At 42.5% G+C, this 27,077-nt stretch overlaps 1 protein-coding gene across 1 annotated transcript in view; it reads right to left on the reverse strand.

The window, feature by feature from the left end:
• LRPPRC (leucine rich pentatricopeptide repeat containing) overlaps window positions 1-21,831 on the reverse strand; it is a 181,062-nt gene extending 159,231 nt beyond the window's left edge. The window contains 8 exon segments of the mRNA XM_083175710.1: window positions 442-577; window positions 1,827-1,953; window positions 5,656-5,742; window positions 8,521-8,579; window positions 9,232-9,353; window positions 17,674-17,796; window positions 20,282-20,505; window positions 21,604-21,831. Coding sequence (XP_083031836.1) covers window positions 442-577; window positions 1,827-1,953; window positions 5,656-5,742; window positions 8,521-8,579; window positions 9,232-9,353; window positions 17,674-17,796; window positions 20,282-20,505; window positions 21,604-21,698 — 973 coding nt within the window. The 5' untranslated portion in view covers window positions 21,699-21,831.
• Between the last annotated feature and the right edge of the window lie 5,246 nt (window positions 21,832-27,077).

Genomic DNA, 27,077 nt, shown 5'->3' on the forward strand with positions numbered 1-27,077 from the left:
TTCACGGTTTCCAGGTCACCCGTCAGGTGCACTCAATACTGACTGACACATTTTAAAATATCCACAGGTGGAACTAATTAGTTCACTTGTGATTCTGTGAGGAGACCTGCAAAATATGCACTGTGTGTGGTCCTGAGGACTGACTTTGAGAGCCTGCGCTTTAAAGAATATAAAATGTTATGGAAATGTTTTATCGCCTGATGAAGATGGCATTATTGTCTCATAAGTGAATCGGACTACATTAAAGTGACGCAAGCAAATGTATTTTTGCACTGTCTTCCTCTGTACTATACCAAACAGAAGACTTCCAATTGCACAAAACTCACCTATACTTCATTACTGCCAGAATATTAGACACCCACTAGATTATTCTGTTTTAAAATACATCTATAGTGTACAGATGTGTCTGTAAATAACCAATGTGCGTGTTCTAGTCATTACCTTGAGTATATCCCGGGCCATTGTGCATGTGTTCAAATATAACCGGAGCATGCTGGGAGTGTCCAGACTTTGTCAGAGACAACACAACTGCCATTAAGTGTCTGTCCGTCAGATTTCTTCCATTGGTATGCAGTATCTGGTAAAGACATACTTCAGTTACGTTTGAATAAGAAAAAAAAAGTACAGTTTGTTTATAAGAACCATGATGGCAAAATGATGTGCATAAAACATTAGTGGTGGAGTTGCCTATGGTTCAAGGCCAAGGATAACATTACTTACAGTGGGGGTTTGGGGAAAGTGTGTCACCTCTAATTAAAGGTTACCTGCACTTTTCCGAAAGCTAGAGACTAGTTAGACTCAACAGTCCTTTATTCAATGAAAGGGTCCCCTCCCGTAAAGCTGGCCGGATTCTCTCTCTGAGAGTCAAAAGGTTATATGCAGGTAATTTAACTTTGAACCCTATTGTAGTTTCATCAAAATTCTATCAGTTATTAAAAGCTGGAGGGGTCTATTAACGAAGCCTGGGAGAGAGGTAAAGTAGGTGGAGAGAGTAAGAAAAACACAGAAAGTCATCTTCTAGCTGCCATGTTACAGGCTGTGTTTGAAAGGGATACGGTCACTAGGTTGAACCACTTTTAGTCGACATGCGTTGCGTCAACCACTGAAAGTCAACAGTGCTTAGGTCGACAGGTCATTAGGTGGACACAAGCATTAGGTCGACAATGGCAAGGTCGACAGTCAAAACGTCGACATGAGTTTTTCCCGGGTTTTTTTTTAGCTGACATATGCCGACAGGCGGTATTTTATGCCCTACCATCCACTAGGGTGTGGAGGGAGACTAGAATAGTGTGCCGAGGGCAGCGAGGCACCTTGCACGAAGCATAGCGAGCCATGCGGGGGGACGCGGTACACTTTGATGGTGTCCATGTCGACATTCGGGACACCCTGTCCACCAAAGTCATGTTGACTTACTTCAGGTGTCGACCTAATCCCTGTCTGCCTTTAGTGGTCAATCCAATGCTTGTCGACCTAAAGTGGGGTTGACCCAATGACCCATAAGAGGAGCTAATTGGCTGGTACTATCTCTCGCTCCAATGCTTAATAAACAGATCCCTAAATCCTTCATTTTATTTGATAAAATAATCTGATTTAATAACAGGTTACCAATTGCGTCTTTAGTGCACATATGATTGCTCACTTCGTGACTATGTGAAATGACCAGGAACGCTGTATAATCAGGTGACCAAAGCAATACCTACCCTGCTGCTTCCAAATGGGAGCCGCTTCTAGTCACTCTCATAAATCACACTAACCATAATAATATCTCATCCTCCATAAACAAGGGCTAAAATTAACAATTCATTCAGTGAATATAATAAACAAACCTGTTTAATATTCTCAATATCTCCTTTCTCAGCGTATGCATTCATCAGCGCAGAGTAAGTGCTGTGCCTAGGCACCACTCCAGCATCCTGCATGACTGACAGGATGTTCTGGGCGCTATCCATGTCTCTGAAACAGGACACACAAGTGTTGTCATACAGTGCAAATACAAATAAAATACCCATCATCGGAACAGAGATGTATCTTTATATCAGCAAACCACTAAGCATAGATTCAGAAGTAGGATATTAGAAAGGTTCTAAAGGCCCCCATACACTATGAGATTTATCTGACCTGTAAAATTGCATGTGATTTCCCTTGAACTTTCCCGGCAGCTTCCCAGGAGGCCTACGTACAATTTGAAACTTGAGGTGCCATTTTTTACATCCAGTTTGCGTCAGATAAATCACATGTGATTTATCTGACGCAAACTGGATGTGCTATGAGATTTATCTGTAATGCCCCTGCCCTTATTATGCACAGTTGTAGTGCCCATTACATATTATGCCCATTGTTGTAGTGTGAATTACACATTATGCTTACTTTTGTAGTTCCCTCTTCACATTATGCCCTCAGTTTTAGTGCCAGTTACACATTATAATACATTAGTGTGACACGCCCCCTACACCTCTAATCCCGCTGCGCTGTTCTTTCTCTGAACCCTTATTTACTGTAGCTGCTAAGTCCAAGGGGGGACAGCCATAACATTGTATATAGGGTGTGCAGTGCAGCCTGTACAAATGGCCTGCAAAGCAACAGTCAGTGCATGGCCCAACCTACAGAAATTCTCTTGTAAATAATTGGGATCAGACCAACCGCTTGTGGTGCTGCTGCTAGTGAGCTGCAGTGCTACGGGGAACCGTGGTTCGCGGTTTAGTAACCACGGTTTGGAAACAAACGCTAAATACTGGAATTACCAAAGGGGGTGATCATAAAACAATTGTATTATGCCATTACACATCCTCACATCCTGTTTGCATAGAGAACAGTACCCACCAATCCTCATACTGTACAAGGACCTCATCCTGTCTTGATATATTTTTCACTGTCAGCCTCATTTGTGCTACATTAACACACTATTTTCAGATGCCTACTGGCCATGGGAAATTTGTTAAAGTAGTATAATGGAAAATAACACTTAAGTAGCATACCTGAACATGAACCTTCAGGTTAGCCACATAATATTCAGACAAATTAAAAACTACGATAAGTGGTGGACACTGCTGCTACAGATGGGAGAGAGCACCGCAGCTGCAATGTCCTGCGCGGAAGTGAGTTGTTCTCTACACTGGAATCAGGCTTGAGCTCCGTTGAGGCACAGCTCCAGATTGCTTATGCGGCTCCTAGTCTCCATGGACTCCTGTGCATCGGTACACTGAAATCAGGCTTGAGCTCCGGCGGAGTACGGCGCCTGATTGCTTATGCGGCTCACCGTGGACTCCTATGTTTATATTTTTATAACACAGGAGTCCATGGAGAGCCGCACAGGCAATCAGGCACCGTACTCCGCCGGAGCTCAAGCCTGATTTCAGTGTAGAGAACAACTCACTTTCGGCGCAGGACATTGCAGCTGCGGTGGTTCCTCTCTCCCATCTCGTGGCGAGCCTGCTTCAGTTCTAATTCCGGTGATGTCCTTCGGCTGCTGCTACTGCGGGGGGCGGGGGTCAGAAGAGTCCAGAGCTACACAATAGATATATCGGATCTGACCCATCATGGGTGCTTTTAAACACCCATGATGTGTCAGATTCGGATATATCTTATGTTCAGCAGGTCCGACGCCCTGATCTGATCTGATGCGCACGGGACCGCGCATCAGATCAGATCAGATGTCAAACACATGCGATATTCGTCTGATTTCATCCGATTAATCGGCCCAAAGGGCCGAAATCGGGTGAAATCGGACGAAAATCGCATAGTGTATGGGGGCCTTAAGGGGTAAATTCTATCAGCTTTGGACTTCACAATGCTGTTCTAACTTCATGATTAATTGCCCGGAACTATTCAATAACTGCCTGCGAATAGCCCCAGAGGTTCGATTAACATGGAATTTTTCATTTCTGCTCCAGTAACTGAGTAGTTGATGTACGAAGCAGTAATAAGGGAGAAGTGAGCCAGAGGAGAAGTGGCCCATGGCAACCAATCAGCACTGATGTAACAGCTATAATTTACATAATACAAAAATTATACAGAGGAGCGGATTGGTTGCCATGGGCAACATCTCCTCCCTTAAGGCTTTCTTTTCAAAGCAGAACAGGTCTGTTATGTGCACAATACTGCATAAAAATCGAGATTTTGCAATCAGAATTAAAGTTTTCATCGCTCTATCGCCAATTTGAAAACAAATGTGACTACCAAGGTTTAGTTTTAACTTGCAATACATAAAAGATACAGATATGTCCTCATACATCTTTGCTGCAGTGACACTAAACAGCCCCCTCTAGCATGCCAGGTCTCGAGAGAATCTTATAGCAACTTTTTAGCTTACAATGACGAGATCTGTTCCGTATAGAGACTCACACACACACACACACACACTATACAAGCGTCGTATAACAAATTAGCACAGTCTCCTTGAGCATTCTATGCAGATTGTGCTTTTTTGTGATCTGGCTGCTCAAGTGTGGATCGTTTTTTTTTTTTTTTAAACAATATTTTTCTTTATTGAAGCATGACATACAATAAATGTGTATAGTAAATACATTTCCATTGTGCTGACCACAATCTGCAATCACATAAATTTGTACATAAAAAGAATAAACCAGTTGTTACAAACATTTAGCAGCAGTGTCTTTTTGTTAGACAAGTGTGGATATTTTATCAACCACAGTAAGGTCAACAGTCATTAGGTTGACACCGTTGGGTCGACAGGGGGAAGGTCGACAGGGGGGAAAGTCGACAGGGGGGAAAGTCGACAGGGGGGAAAGTCGACAGGGGGGAAAGTCGACAGGGGGGAGAGTCGACAGGGGGAAAGTCGACAGGGGGAAAGTCGACAGGGGGAAAGTCAACAGGTGTCTAGGTCGACATAGGACAAGGTTGACATAGTGTTAGGTCGACATGGGTTATGTCGACAGGTTGACATGGTTTTATTTACTGTTTTTTACCCAAATGTCAGCACAGTCGACATGGACACAGTTGGAAGGCAACCGCAGCCCCTCGCTTCGGACACGGTGCCTCGCTGCGCTCGGCACACTATTTTATTCTCCCACCACGCCCAAGTAGATGGTAGGGCATGAAATACCGCCTGTCGGCTCAAAAAAACAGTAAAAAAAAACACAAAACATGTTGACTTTCCAACCATTTCGACCTAAACCCATGTCGACATTGTCTTATGTCGACCTTCACCTATGCTGACCTAGACAACCGTCGACTTCCCCCCTGTCGACCCAACGGTGTCGACCTAATGACTGTCGACCTAAGTGTGGTCAATAATGTGACGGTATCCCCGCTGCTCACCATGCCTGGCAACTCTCGCTGCATGGTGTATTGAGGCTAGTGGTGAAATTTAATAGGATGAGAGATACAGAAAATTAGAGATTTGGTAAGAAATCTCCAGGTTTTTTTTAAAGCGGCAATCATTTACACTGCAAAACCAGTTTGAATTTGCAGTGTAAATAATTGCCGCTTTTAAAAAAAAAACTGCCGTTTTCTTACCAAATCTCTCACTTTCTGAATCACACAACCTATTCAATTTCCCCCCAGATGTATAAGGACACATCTGTAATATCAGAGAACAGCGATAGAACACAGAATTGTTCATATCTTCTATCTAATTCTATTGCGCTTTATCTATTCAAGATTAGTGACGAATGAATGGGTTCTGAAACACCTTACCCCGCTCTGGCATGTCCTTTAATCAGAGAATTGAACACCTGCTCCGTGATGGGAAGGTTTCTGCTCTTCATAAAACCTAAAATTTTGCTGAAAATTGAGAGATATTTTTAGTTAGGAAACTACTAGCGTATTCTATCAACAACCAAAAAGTTGTAACTCAGTGGCCCATGAATAAAAAACAGCCTGTAACACTGCAGCGGACAATAGAAAGATGGCAGAAACAGAAATATCTAAACAGTCTTGGTGAGGGACAACTAACTCTAAACCTCAATTTTATCACTGATTCATGCAATGCAAATTGCTAAAATGTACACTACTTTGTAGACCAAATCAATATTCTGTCAATCATTGTACAGGGTCATCACAGAGGAATGAGTTCTCATGCAGATTGGACACAGCAAAGACCCTCCAATTAATATCTGTATAGTGGCATCAAATTGGGGCCTTGTTAAAACAAAGTTTAATTACATAGCACAGAGAAACTGAGCAATAACGGACATCCACACAAGCGAAGAATGTAGATTGAAGCGTTAGAATGTAAGTATTTATCATATCAGTAAATAAACCATATAGCATCTATATATTCGTCCCCCAGATCTGCAGCTCTTGCCAGACTTGTTGAAGAAAAACTGCACACAAAATTCTGTGACAAATCCGACAACTGCCGCAGATCTGGAGGACGAGTGGTAATATTGCTGTCTGACCCCATAAACATTAACCGACATGAAGGGAGTGTGTTTTGTTGTTAAATGTCTTAGCAGATGCGCCTGCATTTATCCTACACACAAACTGGTTGTGGTTGCCAATTTGCAGCGATTGCGACTATTCTTGGCACCTGGCAACTCATTCACGGGAGCACATTCCCCTGAGCAGGTGCGTGCACATGTGCGGGCAATTCTACTTGCAGAAAACGACCAGAGTTTGCCGCAATTGGTCTGTAGAATTTATAATTGCAAGTTATTACTACACCCATATTGAGGCAGTATTTTCATATTAAATACAAGGTATATATTCTGATGACAACAATAAATCTCAAAATGCACAAACAGGCTCCTGTTTTATTTTAAAAGACAATGTGGTGCCACCCTCACAGATATATATATAGATATATATAGAGATATATATATAGATATATATATAGATATATATAGAGATATATATATATAGATATATATAGAGATATATATATAGATATATATAGAGATATATATATATATATATATATATATATATATATATATATATATATATATATATCTGGAAAAGGAGGCACTCCCCGGATTTCAAAAGATAGAGACAGGAGTCCACAGATATATTACGACGTTTCAATCGCCATATATTTTCATCAGGTAAGAACAATACATATAAAAACTTACAGAACTTTATACTCCAGCATGCTGTCCCGGAAACCATGCGCAATGACACGCGGCGTCACATGCTACCAGCTCAATGAGTCAGATGTTCACAGCAACGCAGGACGCTGCGTACTGTTCCCACATCTCTTCCGGGTGTGATGTCATACGCCCTGTGTCGGGGCGCAATGACGTGCGGCGTCACATACTCCCAGCTCAATGAGTCAGAGGTGTGTATATATATATATCTTTGCACCCTGATAAAAAGGCCGGACAGCCTTGAAACGTTGGCTAAACACATCAGCCTCTGGTATCGTCTGTTACATTTGAGTGCCGCCACCAGGAGTTATATTCTAGCAATGGATCTACCCCTGCTTGCACGGAGGGCACATAACTTGAATTTAATCAGTGCACTGTTCACCTTGACAAAGGGGTACCTTATGCCCCAAAACGTTGGTATGCTATTTCTGCACTAATATACGTTTTTGAAAATTCCCAGAGTGCCGCTGTCTGCTTCTTTGCCTACTATCCACGTTGGCGTGGAGTTGATTTAATATAGTGTGGCGAGCGCAGCGAGCCACCGAGCCCGAAGCGTGGCGAGCGCAGCGAGGGGACGCGGAATATATGTAAAATCATCCGCGTCCGCTCGGTGGCTCACCACACTATATAAAATCAACTCCACGCCGACGTGGATAGTGGGGGTATGAAAAGGTCAGAGGACGCGTACCTCCGACCCTCGCGGGCTCGCTGCTACCGCCACGCTTCGGGTTGGCGTTGATAGTGGGGTGGGTCTGGGGGGGCATTTAACATAGGAATCAGGAATCTGGGTGCCTGTGCGATTAAAAATCGGGTCCATACGCGTCGCATCGCACGCAACGCGATTTTTTGGTTGTACAATGCCCTACGATGGAAAAGGTGGGCGCCGTGATAATACACAAGTACCTAATGTTCTAATAGCGCAGTGGGATCTCCTGTTATTTCTGGATAAACCACCTTTTCTGCAGAGTTCTTATGTCTCTGCGATGTCCCTAGTTTCTAATTAACGGATAGGATGCTCCATCCCTGCAGGGCCGGCGCCACCACTAGGCAGCTCTAGGCATTTGCCTAGGGCGCCGGCACCTGGAGGGCGGCAGTTCGCCCCTCACCCCCAGCGAACTGTGTAAAAAACTTAATGGAGCGGTCAGGGGTGTCCGTGCGGCAGTGGTACCTGCGGCGCCGTCATGTGTATAAAGCTGGCTGCGGCCGGTGGGGTCCCTGCAGTGAATAGAAAAAAACTAGCGCTATGCGCGCGGCGGCGCGGGAAGCGCTAGTTATTTTCTCCACCCCGACTTGCCTGGGGCACTCCGGTGCCTTGCACCGGCCCTGCATCCCTGCAATTACAGTTTATAAGGTTGATTTAAAAGGAGAGGGTGTTATAACAGAGGACAACACAATAAGGTGGCTGCATTCAACTGCCACCTGGAACACAATACAATTTACACAGACTTTACATGACACAATATGCACTACCTACCTTGCCCCTTCAATGTCTCCTTCACTGCAGTAAGCTGCAATCAGCCCCTCATAGGTGGACTGGAAGACAAAATCCAGTTATTAAAAGCAGCAAATTTGACCTGTTTACCTTTTACTCAGGATTTAAAGAACATGGTACTGCCCATGTCACTGGTGTAGATTGACAATGTCTAATTTGAGACGGTATCACCGGATGTGGTCACCAGTTGTGATAATGGGCACAAAGCCTAATTTTCAGATAGGACAGACATTTGTTTCCCCATATTAATATATATATATATAGATATATATATAGATATATATATATATATATATATATATAGATATAGATATAGATATAGATATAGATATAGATATAGATATATATATATATATATATATATATATATATATATATATATATATATATATATATATATATATATATATATATATATATATATACACAAATACAGGGACTCAACACTCTCCATAATGAACTAACTCACCTTAGTATACAATTAATCAAATAAATAATGGGGTTTTAGTTCATGAATTGATCAATGCATTTAAGCTGCAAGCTTATTTATTAGAGCATGTGGTCACAGGCCACTTCACCCCAACCTGGGAATGGCGAGTGCTGCTTGCATCCCATTCGCAGGGGTGGCGAGTGTTGTGGTAGTATGTATGTATGTATGTATGTATGTATGTATGTATTTGTGTAAATACCCACCTGGTCAGGCTCTATTTCAGCTGCTTCCATGGTGGCAAGAAATTCAATAGGTGAAAAGGGATGTTCATTTTCCAGATAGACTTTCAATAGCGTGTTGTAATGGATAACGTTAAGTACAATGCCTAGAACATAATAGTATACAGTTACCAGTTTAATAATGATCAGTGAACAAAATTTGACAAAACAGTGACTGATACTTTGGTTACTTTATTTATATAGTAATAACTAATTAAAATTAAAAAAAAGTAAAACAAGATATAATAGGGGCTAATTCTTAGGGGAGCATTTTCCAACAGTCCTGACAATTTTCGGTGGAATTTACATTTACAATCAAAGTGCTGATTTTCCAACTGTCGGAAAAACCAGACCTAACGGAAAAAGCGTAGATCGGTGAATGACTTGCCGATTCATGCGTTTAAGTTGAAAACACATCCGTTTTTGACTATTTTCCACAGATGCAACTTTAAACAAACCTGCATCAGCGGAAAAGCAGTCTGAAAACGGACCCATGGCCTAATTTTCGGTCTGTCAAAAAATATATATATATGTACGCTGTGGTACAAATCTTCTTTTATGAGTAGTTTAAAAACAATCGCACATGCATGTGACATCGGAATATAGCACGGCTTTATAGCAGGCCCTTAATTAGATACCATAAACCAGGGGTGGGGAACCTCAGGCCCGGGGGCCGGATGTGGCCCCCTTAGCTGTTCTGAGTTGCCTGCCCACCTGCCTGGTCAGTGGCATAACTAGATACATGTGGGCCCCATAGCAAAAGTTTGTAAGGGCCCCTATTCATCAACTATTGCTGAAAAATGTATATAGATATGATACTTTGATACTGCTGCAGCCGCCGGATCGTGGGACGGCTACAGCAGGACAATTTGTAAGATAAATTTTTACATATGGCCCCCGAAGGATTTTTTCCCCATACAATCGGCCCTTGGCACAAAAAAGGTTCCCCTGCCATAAACAAATGGAAACATGCTAGATCACACTTTGTCTAGTCTAACACATCCTACTGAGCTACTGATAGTTTTGTCTCAAACATCAGATTCAAGATTACAGTAGACATTTACCATCTAAGCACTTTATAGGCTTCCACTGCCCTCCTGCAACATCTACTAATTTACAGTGCTGTACTTTTATATCTTGAGCTAGGTCTGTATTTAAACAATGGCAAAGCGATCAAGATAAAAAGAAAATTTAAAATTTCAAGAGCCAAGAAGCCAAAGTCATCCAGAGGTGGACGCTTTATGTTGACATATGGAGCATAACAAGACTTTGCTTCAGTAGGAGATATACCCTGCACAAGGTGTGATGATCTAACCCAAAAATAATTACTTCAAGCTTACAAGAGCACTTAAAAGACTTAAGGTGCATACACACTGTACAATTTTTCTGACCAATTTAGTTGAAAGACATTGATGACCAATTTCCCTTGAACCCAGGGTCCTGGACGAAAGAGGTTGATGAAAAGAAAAAGATCTAGCTACAGTTTATAGGCTCTTTTTGAAAGATATCCAAATTGAGCTGCACGCACAGTTGACGAACAACCTTGATGAACAACTGGCGGGTATGAGCATCATCATCGTTCGTCGCATTCACACTGAAAGATATTTTGACCAATTTCGTTCAGAATGGCTGAAATGAACGAAATTGGTCAAAATATTAGGGTTTAACTGCAAACGGAGATGCGCTTCATTCAAATGAAAAGCAGACTCTTCGTCTAGCAGAACAATTTGGCAGTGGCAAATTAGCAGCCGATCCACGTGTTTTTGCCGCTTTCCTGCCACTTTTTGAGGCATCTTCCCCCATGCCTATTTGCCTCTAAAAGTAAAAACACATGCATGTAATATGCCTTCAAAGGTGGCAAAAAGACAAACAATTGAATAGATGGTCATCTAATTAGTTCAGTTTGATGGAAAAAACGGAATTGAATAACCGCGGGTTTCAAAACAAATTTTGATTAAGATGTAGCACTGTGCTTGAAAAGGGTACATCAACCCTAAATGAGCAATGAACATACCAATAAAGTGGACACACAAATTCAACACCAGGGAATTCACCTGTCAACAAGCATCATTCATAACAATAAATCCCCAGGAAGAACTGGGGTATTTTCTGGCATTCCCATCTGTACAGGGGGGAACAGAGCAATTTTACTTACAATAAAAGACCACGTATTGTTTGGAACAAACCCAACCACCAAAAAGTGGATATATGTGGTTGTCGTGCACAGAAAGTTTTTCTGATATACTTTTGAATTAATACTCCTGGCATCTCTTCCATCTTATAATATACTAAGCTAAGCCCGCTCAAAGCAACAGCTTCAAAAAAACTAGTCTCTGTGTGTTTCTGCATGTGTTATTGCTTCTGTGTTTCTGTATGTGTGAAAGGGAAATACATGTGTGTACTGGAGAAGAACCGTCACTCAAGTCTTACTGTAGCTTGCAAAAAATGCAGTCCTTGCTCAGGTGTCTGCCACTGAGGGGTTAATTCCTCAAATACAAACAGGAGAATGAAGAGGCTCTCCGAGACTGATAGCAGGTGAAAGTGGGACCAACTTTAATCCATAGCTTTACATGTGGTCAGATGAGAGCAAAATATAACTTTTTGGTATAAACTCCACTCACTGTGTTTGGAGGGAGAAGAATGATCAGTGGCATCCCAAAAACACTATAACCACTGAGAAGCGTGGGGGGGAAAAATATCATATTTTGGGGCTGCTTTTCTGCAAAGGGGACAAGACGACTGCTCCGTATTAAGGAGAGGATGAATGGGACCATGTATGCTGAGATTTTGGGCAAAAACCTCCTTCCCTCAGTAAGAGCATTGAAGATGGAACTTGGTCTTCCAGCATGACAATGATCCCAAATACATCATCCGGGCAACTAAGGTGTGGCTCAGTAAGAAGCATTTTAATGTCCTGGAGTGGCCTAACCAGTCTCCAGACCTCAACCCAATCGAAAATCTGTGGAGGGAGTTGAAAGTGCGTGTTGCTCAGTGACAGACCCAAAACATGACAGATCTAAGGAAGATCTGCATAGAAGAGTGGGCCGAAATGCCGGCTACAGTGTGTGCAAACCTCGTCAACAATTACAGGAAACATTTCACCTCTTTAATTGCCAAACAAGATTATATTACAAAGTATTGAGTTTAACCTTTTGATTGTCCAAATATTTATTTTCCACAAGGTATATACAAATAAATGGTTTAAAAATCATACAATGTGATTTCCTGATTTTTTTTCACATTCTGTCTCTCACAGGTGAAGTGTACCTATGATGGAAATTACAGATCTCATCTTTTTTGAGTGGGTGAACTTGCACAATCGGTGGCTGTTCAAAATACTTTTTCCCCGTGTGAGTGAGAGATATACAGTATATATATATAGATATAGATATATATATATATATATATATATATCTCTAGATCTAGATATCTAGATCTAGATATCTAGATCTAGATATCTAGATCTAGATATCTAGATCTAGATATCTAGATCTAGATATCTAGATCTAGATATCTAGATCTAGATATCTAGATCTAGATATCTATATCTAGATATAGATAGATAGATAGATAGATATAGATATAGATATAGATATAGATATATATATATATATATTGGATGTACACATGAATGTATGTTCCAGCATATCTCTGGAATGCCTGGAGCAATTTACACCAGTTTTGGTAGATGTACACTTTTCTAGCTGACAGTGAAAAACAGGCGGGGAAACGCGTAGGCAGTTACTACTCAGCAACCTTTGTCATCTATCTCAATGCACACTCCAGATAAAGTTGCCCTATAGGTCAATCAGCACCAGAGACTGGGAGGCTTGAGAATAAGAAGAACTTGACACTCTGTATGGTACCTCTGTTTAATTGTCTGGCCAGACACAAATAATTGGACATTTTCCTAAAAGTACCACATCTCCATCAATTTTATTACTGAAAGTACTCAGGCTAAGCCTACGTCATCTAACAGTATTAACAACTAATTGTGATATACCTATGACACAGGACCGCCCACTAACAAGTACTAATGGACTAATCAAAAACCACTCTGCCTATTCACATACCTACTCATTTAAGTACTATGTTTATACTATATACCTACTAATCTGAGTATTGTGTGAATAATGCATGTTTATTAATTTAATCATTGTGTGCTTCATATAGCCATTATGTTTTTATATTTATATGTGGTTGCAACCGGTTGTATTTTTTCTTTTATTTCTTATTCTTTATGCTTTCTGTGACTGTATTTTTAGGATGTTCTGCCATTTATTATAGCTAAACAATAATAAATGTCATATTATCGATTAAATCAATTCCTGTCAATGCACAGTTCTATCTTCTATATTAAATTTTTCTCGATTTTGGGATATTGAGCCACCCCAAATAGAACAGCAGCAATTGACGGGGTAGTTGGGTCCGACAATAAAAGTAGTAGAGTAATATCACTGTACTGTCCCTGGGGCTCAAAAAGAGGTCTGGCCACTACACAAAGTGGGTCAGGAAAGCAAGTTATGGCAAAAGTTGTATAACAGAGGGGGTAGAGGACATTGATCAGAACCACATAAGGTTCACAGCCCCTGAGACCCGCAATACCGACACTGTCCGGGTCCCCAAAAAGGGGTACCGCCACTACAAAACGAATGCTAATTGCACAATCAAACCCGAGGAATGCCGGGTACCTCAGCTGGTTAGAAAATAAAACTGCTGTAAATCAGAGGATTTATATCAATTGGATACAAACAGCTACAAAACAGAACAGCACTGAAATCAGCATAGACGTAGTCAATAGTATAACAGGCTCAACCAGCACAGAAGAGGCTTCATTGATTTCTATAAACCTTGTGCCGACTCACCTATAAGTGAACAAACCCTTCAGAAAGTGGCACAGTGACACTAAATAATGATTCGAAATTCTCTTAACAATGTCTAAAAGAAGATAAAAATATACCCTGTAAAAATCTTATACTTAGGAAAATGTGGGTAAATGTGTGGTAATACCAGCAGATGAGCGATGATGCACGAGCGCAAATTTTCCTTTCCTGCTATGGAAAGTCATCCACCCCAAGAGAAAAAAAAAAAAAGAAAGAAAAAAAAAAAACATTGGTAAAACCAGGAGATAAACGTTCAGTATGTATGAACTGAGCGTTTTTCAGCGCAGCAATTTTCCCATGATCATTGTACAGACACACTGGGCAAAATCGCCCAGTGTGTATGGACCTTTAAAATGATCAATTATGCACTAGAGAATAAATGTGTATTTTAAGTTTATATTGACTTATCGGACAGCATTTAGAATATAGTAAATAAAACAAATTACTACAACGTCAGCATTGTGATTAATGGTTGCAAATTGTGAACACATGAACTTTTGATATGGGAGCAGTAGATGCCAGCATTTGTATCCGGCTCTCACATTACCGTTATACCATAAACTTGAAACAATGAAGATATTTTGGCTAAGGTTAAGCAAACATTATTATTTACTTAACTTTATTCTAAACTTTTTTCACCTTTATTTGTTTGATATATTTTTGCCTATTACAAATTGTATTGAATATACAATACAAAGGATGAGCCAGCCTTTCAAATAAAGTAATTTATTAAAGTTTATGTTTTAAAGATACAAAAATAAGTGACCATATTAACAGAGCATTCACAGTATTACTCCTGGAGTAACAAATCTAATTTTTATTCTACTCCTTTTCAACAACCAAAAAGAAATATAAACCTTCTGCAGATGCAGCATTAAAGCTCCGTACCCACGGAGCAATATATTGCTTAGTGTCCAGAGATGGTTGCTGATGAAAGGAGACACTGCCGGGGGAAGCCGCACAGGGAAAGAGCTGATTGCCAGGGGAAGCCACTGGTCGCAGGAGCACCAGCGATCACCCCAGCGCTCAGCGACCATATCCCCTGCATTTGGGAATGCCCATGGCTGGCTCCATATCTACTAACACATTGTGCTACAGATTTTGGTGCTCACCAATCCAGTTATGTACATAATGAAGACTATCAACTGAAGAAAATATGCCCCTCCCCCCAGAGTAAAAAACATTTTGTCAGAATCTATGCAGCATCCCGCCATGTTGCTCTTTGTGGAATAGAAATCGTTGGGTGGAGGAGCGCTATTGATTTTATTCTATATATTGGGTCTAGATTAATTAATGAACTTTACAGTCTAAAAATTATTGTGGGTAGTAATGGGAATAAAAATTAATTAATAGTGAGCTTTGCAGTCTAAAAACAATTATAAGTAGAAATATTGGGGATAAAATAAAATAGTGGTACCTGTGAAAAAAACTTGGTTAGTGCCAATGTTTACACTCTTTCGGTGAAAGAGTTTTGTTTTTGTAAAAAGAGTCAGTCCAGTATTACTGTCCCTATCTTACCCTGTGCTCCGTGTGATCTTGTCTCGGCTTTTTGGTCTCTTAAGTTGTTGGCTATGAGGGCTTCCAAGCGCAGAAACCGGCTGAACCCAGTTGGCACGTGGCAGCCGCTGTGCCGATGCTCCGTCTTCGCCGTGCGGACCGGAAGTGGGCAGAAGTTGGGATGCGATCGCCGATGGAGCTGGGGATAGAGGTGCGGTGACAGCTTGCCGGAGTTCTCCAACGCGTTTCATGCGTCATGCGCACTTTTTCAATGAGCACATGGGTAAGATAGGGACAGTAATACCGGACTGACTCTTTTTACAAAAACAAAACTCTTTCAGCGAAAGAGTGTAAACATTGGCACTAACCAAGTTTTTTTCACAGGTACCACTATTTTATTTTATCCCCAATATTTCTACTTATAATCGTTTTTAGACTGCAAAGGGTACTTGTTTCCTAGCACGGCCACAATCGCGGGCATCGGGTGTAATTTTTTAGTGGTCTGCGATGCGATGCCCCCGATTTTCCCATTGAAATGCATTGAAAAAAGTCAAAACCGCGTCGGTCGCGTCGTATGCGGCTAAAAAAGGCTTAAATGGTCCAGACGCGATGCCCCCGATTTCCCATAGGAAACAATGTTAAATGCCTCAATTTACCCGCGATGCCCCCGATTTCCCATAGGAAACAATGTTAAATGCCTCAATTTCACCAAATCATCATAGGGAACAATGGTAAATGGGCCAGAAAACCCCAAAAACACCCCTGAACAGTGAAATGTCCCCACAAAAGTAGTTTACGCCACCCCACGATCAACGCGAACCCGAAGCGAGCGCAGCGAGCTCGCGAGGGGCGGCGGTACGCGTCCTCCGACCTTTTCATACCCCCACTATCCACGTCGGCGTGGAGTTGAGAATAGAATAGTGTGGCGAGCGCAGCGAGCCACCGAGCCCAAAGCGTGGCGAGCCCCGCGAGGAGACGCGGATACCTTCACAGGTAAACGCGTCCCTTCGCGGGCTTCACAGGTATCCGCGTCCGCTCGCCACGCTTCGGGCTCGGTGCGCTCGCCACACTATTCTATTCTCAACTCCACGCCGACGTGGATAGTGGGGGTATGAAAAGGTCGGAGGACGCGTACCGCTGCGCTCGCCACGCTTCGGGTTCGCATTGATCGTGGGGTGGCGTAAACTACTTTTGGGGGGACATTTCACTGTTCAGGGGTGTTTTGGGGGGTTTCTGGCCCATTTACCATTGTTCCCTATGATGATTTGGGTAAATTGAGCCATTTAACATTGTTTCCTATGGGAAATCGGGGGCATCGCGGGTAAATTGAGGCATTTAACATTGTTCCCTATGGGAAATCGCGGGCATCGCGTCGGTACCATCGCACCCGATTTTTTAGTGCATGCGATGGCCGCGATGCCCCCGATTTTTACTCACGATGCCCACGATCATGATCGTTGTGGCCGTGCTAGGAAACAAGTACCCTGCAAAGCTCACTATTAATTCATTTTTATTCCCATTACTACCCACAATCATTTTTAGACTGTAAAGTTCATTAATTAAACTAGACACAATATATAGAATAAAATCAATAGCGCTCCTCCACCCAACGATTTCTATACTAAAATTACAGGAGCTGCTTAAACTCAAAGCGCAGGACCACACAAACTTCTTTTTGGTGCTGTTTGGGGATCTACGCTTTACTCCAGCCGGTGAGGCTCACTCATGCTTCCCACAATGAGTAGTCAATGCAGGCCAAAAGAAATGGAGTCAGCACACCGCTCTCCACATGCTTCACTCTCCCCTCACCGCCTGTCCTAACTACCCCCCTATTACATCCGCCAACTCCTTGTCCACATGCTGTGCCTCCCCTTCCTGTCCACACCATCTACTCCTCTCATCTTCTCCTCCCACACATGGTCCATCTATGGGCGAGATGAGATCTGCACCTTATTCCAAAAGACCTGTAATTTCAGGAGCTCCGAAGCTACAGATAAGTAAATAAATGACATAGAATAATTGGGAAGGGGATGGGCAGAGAACATACCCATTTTCTGGAGGTCATTCCAGATTTTGTTTGCGATCTCTGTTCGTTGTGATGGAGGCAACCCTGGCATTAAGGAGCCACATGCATGCAAAAAGAACCAAGCCTGGTTGCTGTTGGGTTTATCTAAAAAGGAGAAAATTAGACGTTAGTAACCAACTATGCAGGTGAGGATGTGCTTAATGTAGATAAGACAACACACTATCTTGTATGCTGGGAACATAAAAAAACAGTATTGAAACGGACAGATTCTGCTAAAAAGTACTAAACATGAATGGGATAAATAAAACTTAGTTCGTAGTGTTGCATATTTCACCTGGACAAGTACGATCACTGTGCATTAATATTTGCTAATTCAGCATTGTCTTGTGTGCACACTTAATTGTGCGCTTCCGGACGTCACACGCAACATTGTCTTGTTGGCCGTGCTGCATGGTTTAATCCAGTGATGGCTAACCTTGACACTCCAGCTGTTATTGAACTACACATCCCAGCATTCCCTGCTACAGCTTTGCTATTTGGCCAAATAGCAAAGCTGTAGCAGGGCATGCTGGGATGTGTAGTTCATCAACAGCTGGAGTGTCAAGGTTAGCCATCACTGGTTTAATCAAACAATATCATATGTCTGCCATTCCATGTAATGAAGGAAAAAAGAAAGAAATCTTCTAAATCAGTTGATTGCAATTGAGCCCAAACATGCAGGAATTACACCAGACCAGGGAGAAATTCCAATACAGAGAGGGTAAACAATGACCCAATCCATACATTTACATTGATTATGGTTTTCTTACTACAATTCGTGGCAGATTATAGTATACGATAGTGCCATTTGACAGCAAAATCTTTATAGTAGGCTTAATTTCTGTACAGGAACTAATAAGTTTGGATACCGGACTGAAGAGGGATAAAAATACACTGGTGCTTGCCTTGGACCTGCTAATAGGCAAAAATGCCAGTCTGGGTCCGGTTACGCGTTGAACGCAAGCTGGGACCCGTTATGCATGTACTGGTAAGGACCCACTGTACTGCTGGAAACGCAGATAGAATGGTGCATGTCACAGGAGCCAAGAGAGCTGTAACCGTCCCACTTGAAAAGGTACAACAGCAAAACCAGGCGGTAACAGAACTCATAGAAAGACTCATTTGACTGGGTCCTGCTATGTCCTGAGATCAGCTGACCCTGTCCAAGCAAGAAAAACTGGCAGTGGGGAAGATGCCAGTGTTGGAATTAGGCAGACATTTATCGGATAGTATCTTAATCATACCAATCATATTGTAAATATATATTTACAAAATTGGTGTCCGGCTTCACCATTTCTGGGTTCCATCACATACAACTTCTCGATTACCATGATTTCATATTACTTTCATTGACCCCCAAACACAACACAATAGTGGAGATTCTATTGTCTATCACACCGAATCTCCGGTAAGTAAGTGATGCTTAATCATTGTTGTTGTTTTTTTTTTTTTTAAATCAAGCTATTCGCGCCAAGGTTTAGCTGCGGTTAACTGCTAATTCAGACAAAAGTGCTGAGCAGGTCACTTTTCGCACATTTTGGCTCACCAGCACAAGGAACTGTGAGCTGAAATATGTCTCAGCGCACACAAACAAAGCAACAATTGAACTGCTCTGTTGGGCACCATCTGCTTTTATAGTGCAAAGGGTATCTGGTTAGCATTCCAGGAGTTGGGATACTGGCAGTAGCCCTCCTCTAGTTAGAAGAACGGCGCCGGTATCCTGACATTACTGGTCCCGGGATTGTGAAGTGTGATGATTAGATTTGGACAGTAGAGGAAGGGTTAGGTTGCGAGGCGGAGGAGGGAAGGCTACTTAGAAGGGTTAGGATCACGCACTAATAGGACACGATTAAGGTTAGGCTACAGTAGGGGTACTAAGGCCTTATTCTAGTTCACTCTTTCTGAGAAAATCCTTCTTAGATGGACAAAACCATGTGCACTGCAGGTGGGGCAGATGTAACATGTGCAGAGAGGATTTGATTTGGGTGGGGTTTTACTTCAAAGTGAGATTTATATTGCAGTATAAAAATAAAGCAGCCAGTAGTTACACTGCACAGAAACAAAATACCTCACCCAAATCTAATTCTCTCTGCACATTTTACATCTGCCCCCCTGCAGTGCACATGGTTTTGTCCATCTAAGAAGGTATTTGTCAGAAAGAGTGAACTAGAATAAGGCCCTAAGGGGGTAAGGCTGCAGGTTTTCTGACCACTGGGATCCAGATACTATCCAATGCAAAGTATTCAAAGAACCAGCAGCTGAGCTTGTAATATTACAATCGGGATCGAATCACAAGCAAAATCGCACCGTGTGAACACCCCTATATTAGCAACAGCGTGGGTCTTGTGGCGATTTCAGCAGATACATTTCTAGAGAGCTACTTCTCTAGATAAAAACCATGAACTATTCCTGAAGTCATGAATACAACAAACAATATTCAAGAGAAAAGAAACTTGCAGAGATCACGTCTCTGGATGCCAGACAGCAAGCTTACATATTTTAATCAAAATACCCATGCTATTATTTGCTAGATGCACTCAGATTTTAAGTACATTATTGTGATCCCTGGATATCGGATAGAACTTGTTACCTGTTTTGCAAATCTGATCAAAACCTTCAAGTAGCTCCTGACCGGTAACTCGTCTTAATTTTCTCAGTTTGTTTTCCAAGTCGTGATATAATTGAAACTGATGGTTTTTCGTGTAGCTATCTTGGCTTGATTTTAGGATCGTCTCTATTAATACAGGCTTAATGTCTGAGTTCTCCTCTTCTTGTGCAACCAATGTAAAGAGCCTTGCTGAGCTGCTCAGGTACCTGTAGAACCAACCAAAGCAAAGCATTAGTAGCCGTATAAATTGTATTTTTATTCAGTAAAAATTCTTAAGGAAAACAAAATGTAAATTAAATAATTATTCTCTGGTAGAGCTGCTTTGACCTTCACATATCAGTTAGGGTCACACATCCCCTTACTTACAATTTACACTAAACTACCAGGACATCCAAGTAGATTTAAACCAAAAAGTGTTAAATGAATATGGATACTCTAGCTAGAACAGGGTTGTCAAAATCTTTAAAATTTACATTCAGCAAATGAATGAGCAGTACATGCAAAACAAGGAAACATACAAAGAGCCCCACAATGACCTTTCTAAATTGGAAGGTCAAAGACCTACCTGTATAAAATATGACACCAGCAAAGCGATTACTTATGGAGGCTAACGGGCATTACCCATAAGCACACTTGCTATATTAAAGTGGAATACAAATGGGACCAATTCATTTTCACTGACTCAGGGACAGCGAAGTATAACTACTGAGGACACCACTACACTCACACTTATGATCCCCACTTCAGATGTGTGCATATATGTATAGCACACACCACAACATTTATGTACAGCATATGCTTTCCCATATGAACATGTATGTACATCACATACTTTCCCATCTGTGCATGTATGTACATCACATACTTTCCCATCTGTGCATGTATGTACATCACATACTTTCCCATCTGTGCATGTATGTACATCACATACTTTCCCATCTGTGCATGTATGTACATCACATACTTTGCCATCTGTGCATGTATATACAGCACATCATTTCCAACTGTGCATTTATGTATAGCACACACTTCCCATGTGTACATGTATGTACTGCACACACTGCCCACGTAAGTTACTATAAACACATACTTTTCCATGTGTGCATCTAAGTACAGAACTCACTCCCCCATGTAAGTACGTACAGCACATTTTCACATTTGTGAATGTATGTAAATAACTCAGTTCCCCATAGTGCATACTTCCCCATGTGTGCATGTACACAGCACACACTTCCCATGTGAACGTATATGTATGTATTGTACGAACTTCGCTCACAGCAAACACATACGGGAATGGCACGTACCTTGCCGGCACAGGCCTGGGACGTGTAATGTAAGCCGGCAGCAGGCGCGGTCCCTGGCGGAGAACATGCCGGGCTCCTGCTAACAGAGCAGCCATGACTATCACAGCTCAGTACGGTGACCAAGGACAGGGGACACACACGTGACAGCGGCTCTCACACCACGCATGCGAGGGGAGGATGTGACGTCACCGCGCCGGGGGTCACCGACAGGCAGGCAGTAGCAGCCGCACTGTGTCGCACTCAGGTTCCGGAGAGCCAGGGAAGGTGTGTACTGTGATGTAGCATGCTGTGTGGTGTGCTGCTTGCAGTCACAGGGCACCTTACAGCAGTGTCAAGGTTATATTGTAGATCACAGGTTCTCAGTCTTCCGGACCCCACACAGTACATGTGTTGCAGGTAATGAGTGCACCTGACAGGAGACCTGGAAACCATGAACTGTGTGGGGTCCTGAGGACCGAGTTTCCTGGGCTTAATAGCGAAACAATCCTGTTTCCTTTGTAGCACACTGCCACTTTTGCCACAATACATACCGCCCAACAGTCCCGATTTTAGCGGGACAGTCCCGATTATCAGGGCCTGTCCCGCTGTCCCTCCCGTGGCCAGCAGTGTCCCCCGGTGAGGGGGGCTGTTGGGAGTCCCCCCTGTCGGCTGCTAAGCAGCGGGGAATAAATGGTCTATTCCCGCAGCCAGGGGGCTGGGGGCATGGCTAGAGGCTCACAGAGCCTCTGGGTCATGCCCCCATAGCGTCAAAATGGGGGCGTGGCCTTGCGGAAGAGCTGCGTGTATAGGCCATGCCCCCCAAATTAGGCCACACCCCTGCGGTGCGCATCAGCAGTGTCCCGCCTCCTAGTCCGACAAAGTTGGGAGGTATGAAAATACATTTACCCAGTACTTCCTCATCTTTACCGCCACCGCTTATGCTACAGAACTTACGTACTAGTCAGGAAACTTTGTGCACCACCACTGGCTCCATGCCACCACTCTAGGTCCATGCCACCATCTACTACCTTTAGTAAAGTTGTGGCAAGCGGAGCTAGCCAGCCACCAAGTCTGAAGCGCGGTGAATGAAGCGAGCCTGCAAGGGGACAATAGTTCTGCTAAGTATCATTTTTTGCTCGCCACAACTTTACTAAAGGTAATAGATGGTGGCGTGGACACTTACGTAGCGGCTAACGTGACTGGTGTAGCGGTGGTCACAAATATGAAGAAGTACCATTAAAACATATGCACCTGTATCAATAGATCATCATTCTGAATGGAACACTGCAGTATGTGTCTTTTGCCGGTATTGTTTTTTGAGATGTTATACAAACACTGCTACAAGCCCTTTCATAGTGTAGAGTAATGCATCTGAATGTGCAATCACAGAGACAATTTAGGCATCTTTATACACTCAAATACCACTTGATGCGTCTTTATAAACAGCATTCGGTCGCACCATCAAAACTTGCACTGGCCCGATGCTAGTTGCAGTTTGTCCATAAAAAATAAGCTGGATACACATGGTGCAATATATTGCTCAGTGTCCCGTTTTCAGTGGAGCAGCACAGGGAAACAGCTAATCACAGGTGCATGCCCCTGCGACCATCAGGGGGCTGAACACGGGAAACCCCCCCCCCCATGGCGATTTATCGCCGCAGCACAAACAAATCACTGGCAATATGGTTGCTCAGCAACCATATTGCCAGCAATATTGCACCCTGTGTATCTAGCTTAAGAGCAATTTAATCAGGGTGGCCTACCTGACCCTCTCCTTCAGAGAGAAAATGCTCTGTTCCTGGACTTCCCTGGTAATGTATGATTGCCATCACCTGTGGTGAAACACCTTTCTTATCAATTACCTAGCTCCCCACAGGTGATGGCAATTATACATATCCAGGGAAGTACAGGAGCAGAGCATTTTCTTCCTGACGGAGAGGATCAGGTAGGCAACCCTGAATTTATTCAACATCCAGCTGCCCTGCCACAGTTCTAACAAGCACTAGTAGAAAAACTGTTTCAGGGAATACTGGGATGTATGCAGTTGCAAGAAAATGTATGTGCACCGTTTGGAATAACCTGGATTTATGCATAAATGGGTCATAAATTGTGTTCTGATATTTATCTAAGTCACATCAATAGACAAACACCATCTTATAAACTAATACCACACAAACAATTATTTGTTCTCATGTTTTTATTGACACCATGTAAACATTCACAGTGCAGGGTGGACAAAGTATATGAAACCCTAGGCTAATGACTTCTCCAAGAGCTAATTGGAGTCAGGAGTCAGCCAACTTGGAGTCCAATCAATAAGACAAGATTGGAGGTGTGTAGATTTGTTTGGAAAATGGGCAAAACCATGTGCACTGCAGGTGGGGCAGAGAAATCTAAATTGCAGTGTAAAAATAATGCAGCCAGCGTTTACCCTGCACAGAAACAAAATAACTCACACAAACTCTCTCTATACATGTTACATCTGCCCCACCTGCAATGCACATGGTTTTGCCTATTTTCCAAACAAATATGTGCTGAGCTCAAATCTGAATAACCCCCTATGTGTGGAGAAAGGCACAGCACACCAACATCACCAACATCAAAACCTCATTCCAACTGTGAAGTATGGTGGAGGGAGCATCCTGGTTTGGGGCTGCTTTGCTGCCTCAGGGCCTGGACAGATTGCTATCATTGACAGAAAAATGAATTCCCAAGTTTATCAAGACATTTTGCAGGAAACTTGCGGCAATCTGTCCACCAATTGAAGCTCAACATAAAATGTGTGATGTAACAGGACAACGTCCCAAAGCACAGAAGTAGATCAACATAAGAAAATACACCTTCTGGAGTGGCCCAGTCAGAGTGCTGACCTCAACCCGACTGAGATTCTGTGGCATGACCACACCAGATTCACACCAGACATCCCAAGAATATTGCTGAACCGAAACAGTTTTGTAAAGAGGAATGATCCAGAACACATTTTATGACCAATTTATGCCGAAATCCAGGTAATTCCAAAGGGTTCACATACTTTTTCTTGCAACTGTACTTTAACAATAGCTGGAAGGTCACATCATGAATTCCCCTGGACTGTAGCCTCCAATGTGAGCAATTAAGCATCTCCATTTGCAATCTCTTGAGTGGCACACATACTGTGACAGGCCCATAAGACAGACCATCCCCATGCATTTGCTTAGCAACTTCCCAGGAATTCCTGATACATTGTATAGATATTTTTGAGACTGTGCGTTTTAATCACAATGTTACTTGACCATGGTTTTGTGGGTCCGACAGCGGGATACAGCAGAGATAGCTCTAGGAGGTTGGATTACTGCAGATGTTATTTATTGTTTGCACATATACAGAAGAATAGTAGAGACTAGCAATAGAGGTTGACATGAACCAGAACATGGCCATGGAATCTAGCACACTGAGGGGCAGATTTATTAAGCTTGGTGAAATGATAAAGTGTCTGGTTTTTATCACCGGCCAATCAGTTCCTAAATGTGAAGTTACAGGCTTGGTTTGGAAAATAACATGTATGAGCTGATTGGCCAGTGACAAAAACCAGACACATTATCACTTCACCGAGCTTAATAAATATTCCAAAGAAAAAGAAGATGTATCAGAGCGCAGGTCTATGTTATAGCTCCCTTGGGTCTGCAGCTGTCTCTATTAAGGGGATACTCCACCCCTTGAGTCACAAAAACAGAAAAACATTTTTAGAGATAGCGCTGAGCCAAGTGTATATCTAGTTGTTATTTATTAACAAGTAAAAATTAGTTTTGCTTATGTAAAAACATATAATAAACAATTCAATTACATATAAGTACCGGCCAGTACTACACACAAAAAAAACAAGGGAAAAAAAAATGAACTCCTTAGTTGAGGTTAGTAAGGCTAATTTATATGATGTTTCTCCTGGTAACTTTAAATTAATAACACGGTTAGTTTTGTATCCCAAAGTTTTTTTTAGCTCTCTCACAGCTACTTCAGGTGATTTGTTAGTTAGCATGCATGCTTATAAGATTAGTAGGGGTTACAGTCATTAGTATGACAGAAACAGGACAAAGCTCAGTTGAGCTGTAACTTGCCACTTTTTCCAGCTGAGTCCTTTGAAGTTAAGGTGGTGGCATCCCGGCTGCTGATTCCCTGCAAAGCAGAGCAGCCCTTCAGGGTTCTTCCACGCTCAGGGTTGGGCAGTTAGAAAAGTTGTGTAGTGGTACCGGCACTTGTGTAGTCTCCATTAGGGTCTCCTTAACGCATTTCCCCGCCTCTCGCTCGGCGACTTCCTCAGAAATAATAAATATTCCCCTGGGTGTGTTCACCAGGAATCCCCACAAGGAGGTATGGACTTCTGTGGCATCTGATGTGCAGGTCGTGACCCCTGCTTGAATCCTCTATGCTAGCTCTACCTGAAAACTGGTTTCAGGGTTAAAACTAGTGGGAATGCTGGACCAGGACTGGGAGGATGCTGAGGAATACTGGACCGGATATCAAAGGAATTGGGAACATTCGGGATTGGCGAATAACCAGACGGGTCAAACTGGATGACGACAGAAGTGAAGAATGAATGAATACTCAGCACTAGAGGATTACCAGGTGGATTTAACGGATTACTGAAGAACTAAAGAATACTCGGAAATGGAGAATTATCAGATGGACTGGACCGGATGACAGAAGCACTGTACAATTGAAAAAACACTCGTAACTGAAGAATTACCAGACGGACTGGACCAGGTGACAGAAGCACTGAAGAATTGAAGAAACAATTATAACCTACAGAAATGCCCAAATGTTGGAAGGGCTGGAAGATGCTCAGGACACTTGGGCACAGATTGGCTATGTAAAGCATTTCCCTGGCATCTGGGAGTTTGGGTAGATTCATTTTGGTTGGGCAATCTATGGTCAACTGATTGAAGACAAAATTATGGTGCACCTGGTCCACGAACAGTGGGACCCACCGCAGGTGCTGGACAGAGGAAGCCCCGGTGGCCACTGAGTGCCAGAGAGCAAGCCCCTGCCAGATGAATGGAGGACCCAAAAGAAGGGAGCACCGGTCAGTGCGGCCAAGGCAGCGGCGCAAGTGCCGGCCCGTGACACACAGCTGTGACTTTGTGCACACAGTTATTGAACACATGCATAGTGTGATTAATGCTGGACATACCATGTCAAATAAAATATCTGCAGGACCAACAAACATCTGATAGCCGGACACCCAGAATATATCAATTCTAACAAAAAGGTATAGGGTCATCAATATTGGGCCAGCTATCAATGCAAATAATGGGAAATATACATAAACAGTGGTAGACCAGTATAGATGAAGGTCTATTTTTTTTTTTCACTATCGTAGCTTTCACAAATAGAGGTAAACAATAGAATAAAGATATATATATATATATATATACATGCGTTTATTTACAATCAATAGGGGGTAGGTCTACCTTTTGCAGAAATAACAGCAGCTACTCGTCGTGGTAAACTTTCCACAA

Source organism: Crinia signifera, chromosome 3 (assembly GCF_055691185.1).
Source record: "Crinia signifera chromosome 3, ASM5569118v1, whole genome shotgun sequence".
Classification (NCBI taxonomy): domain Eukaryota; kingdom Metazoa; phylum Chordata; class Amphibia; order Anura; family Myobatrachidae; genus Crinia; species Crinia signifera.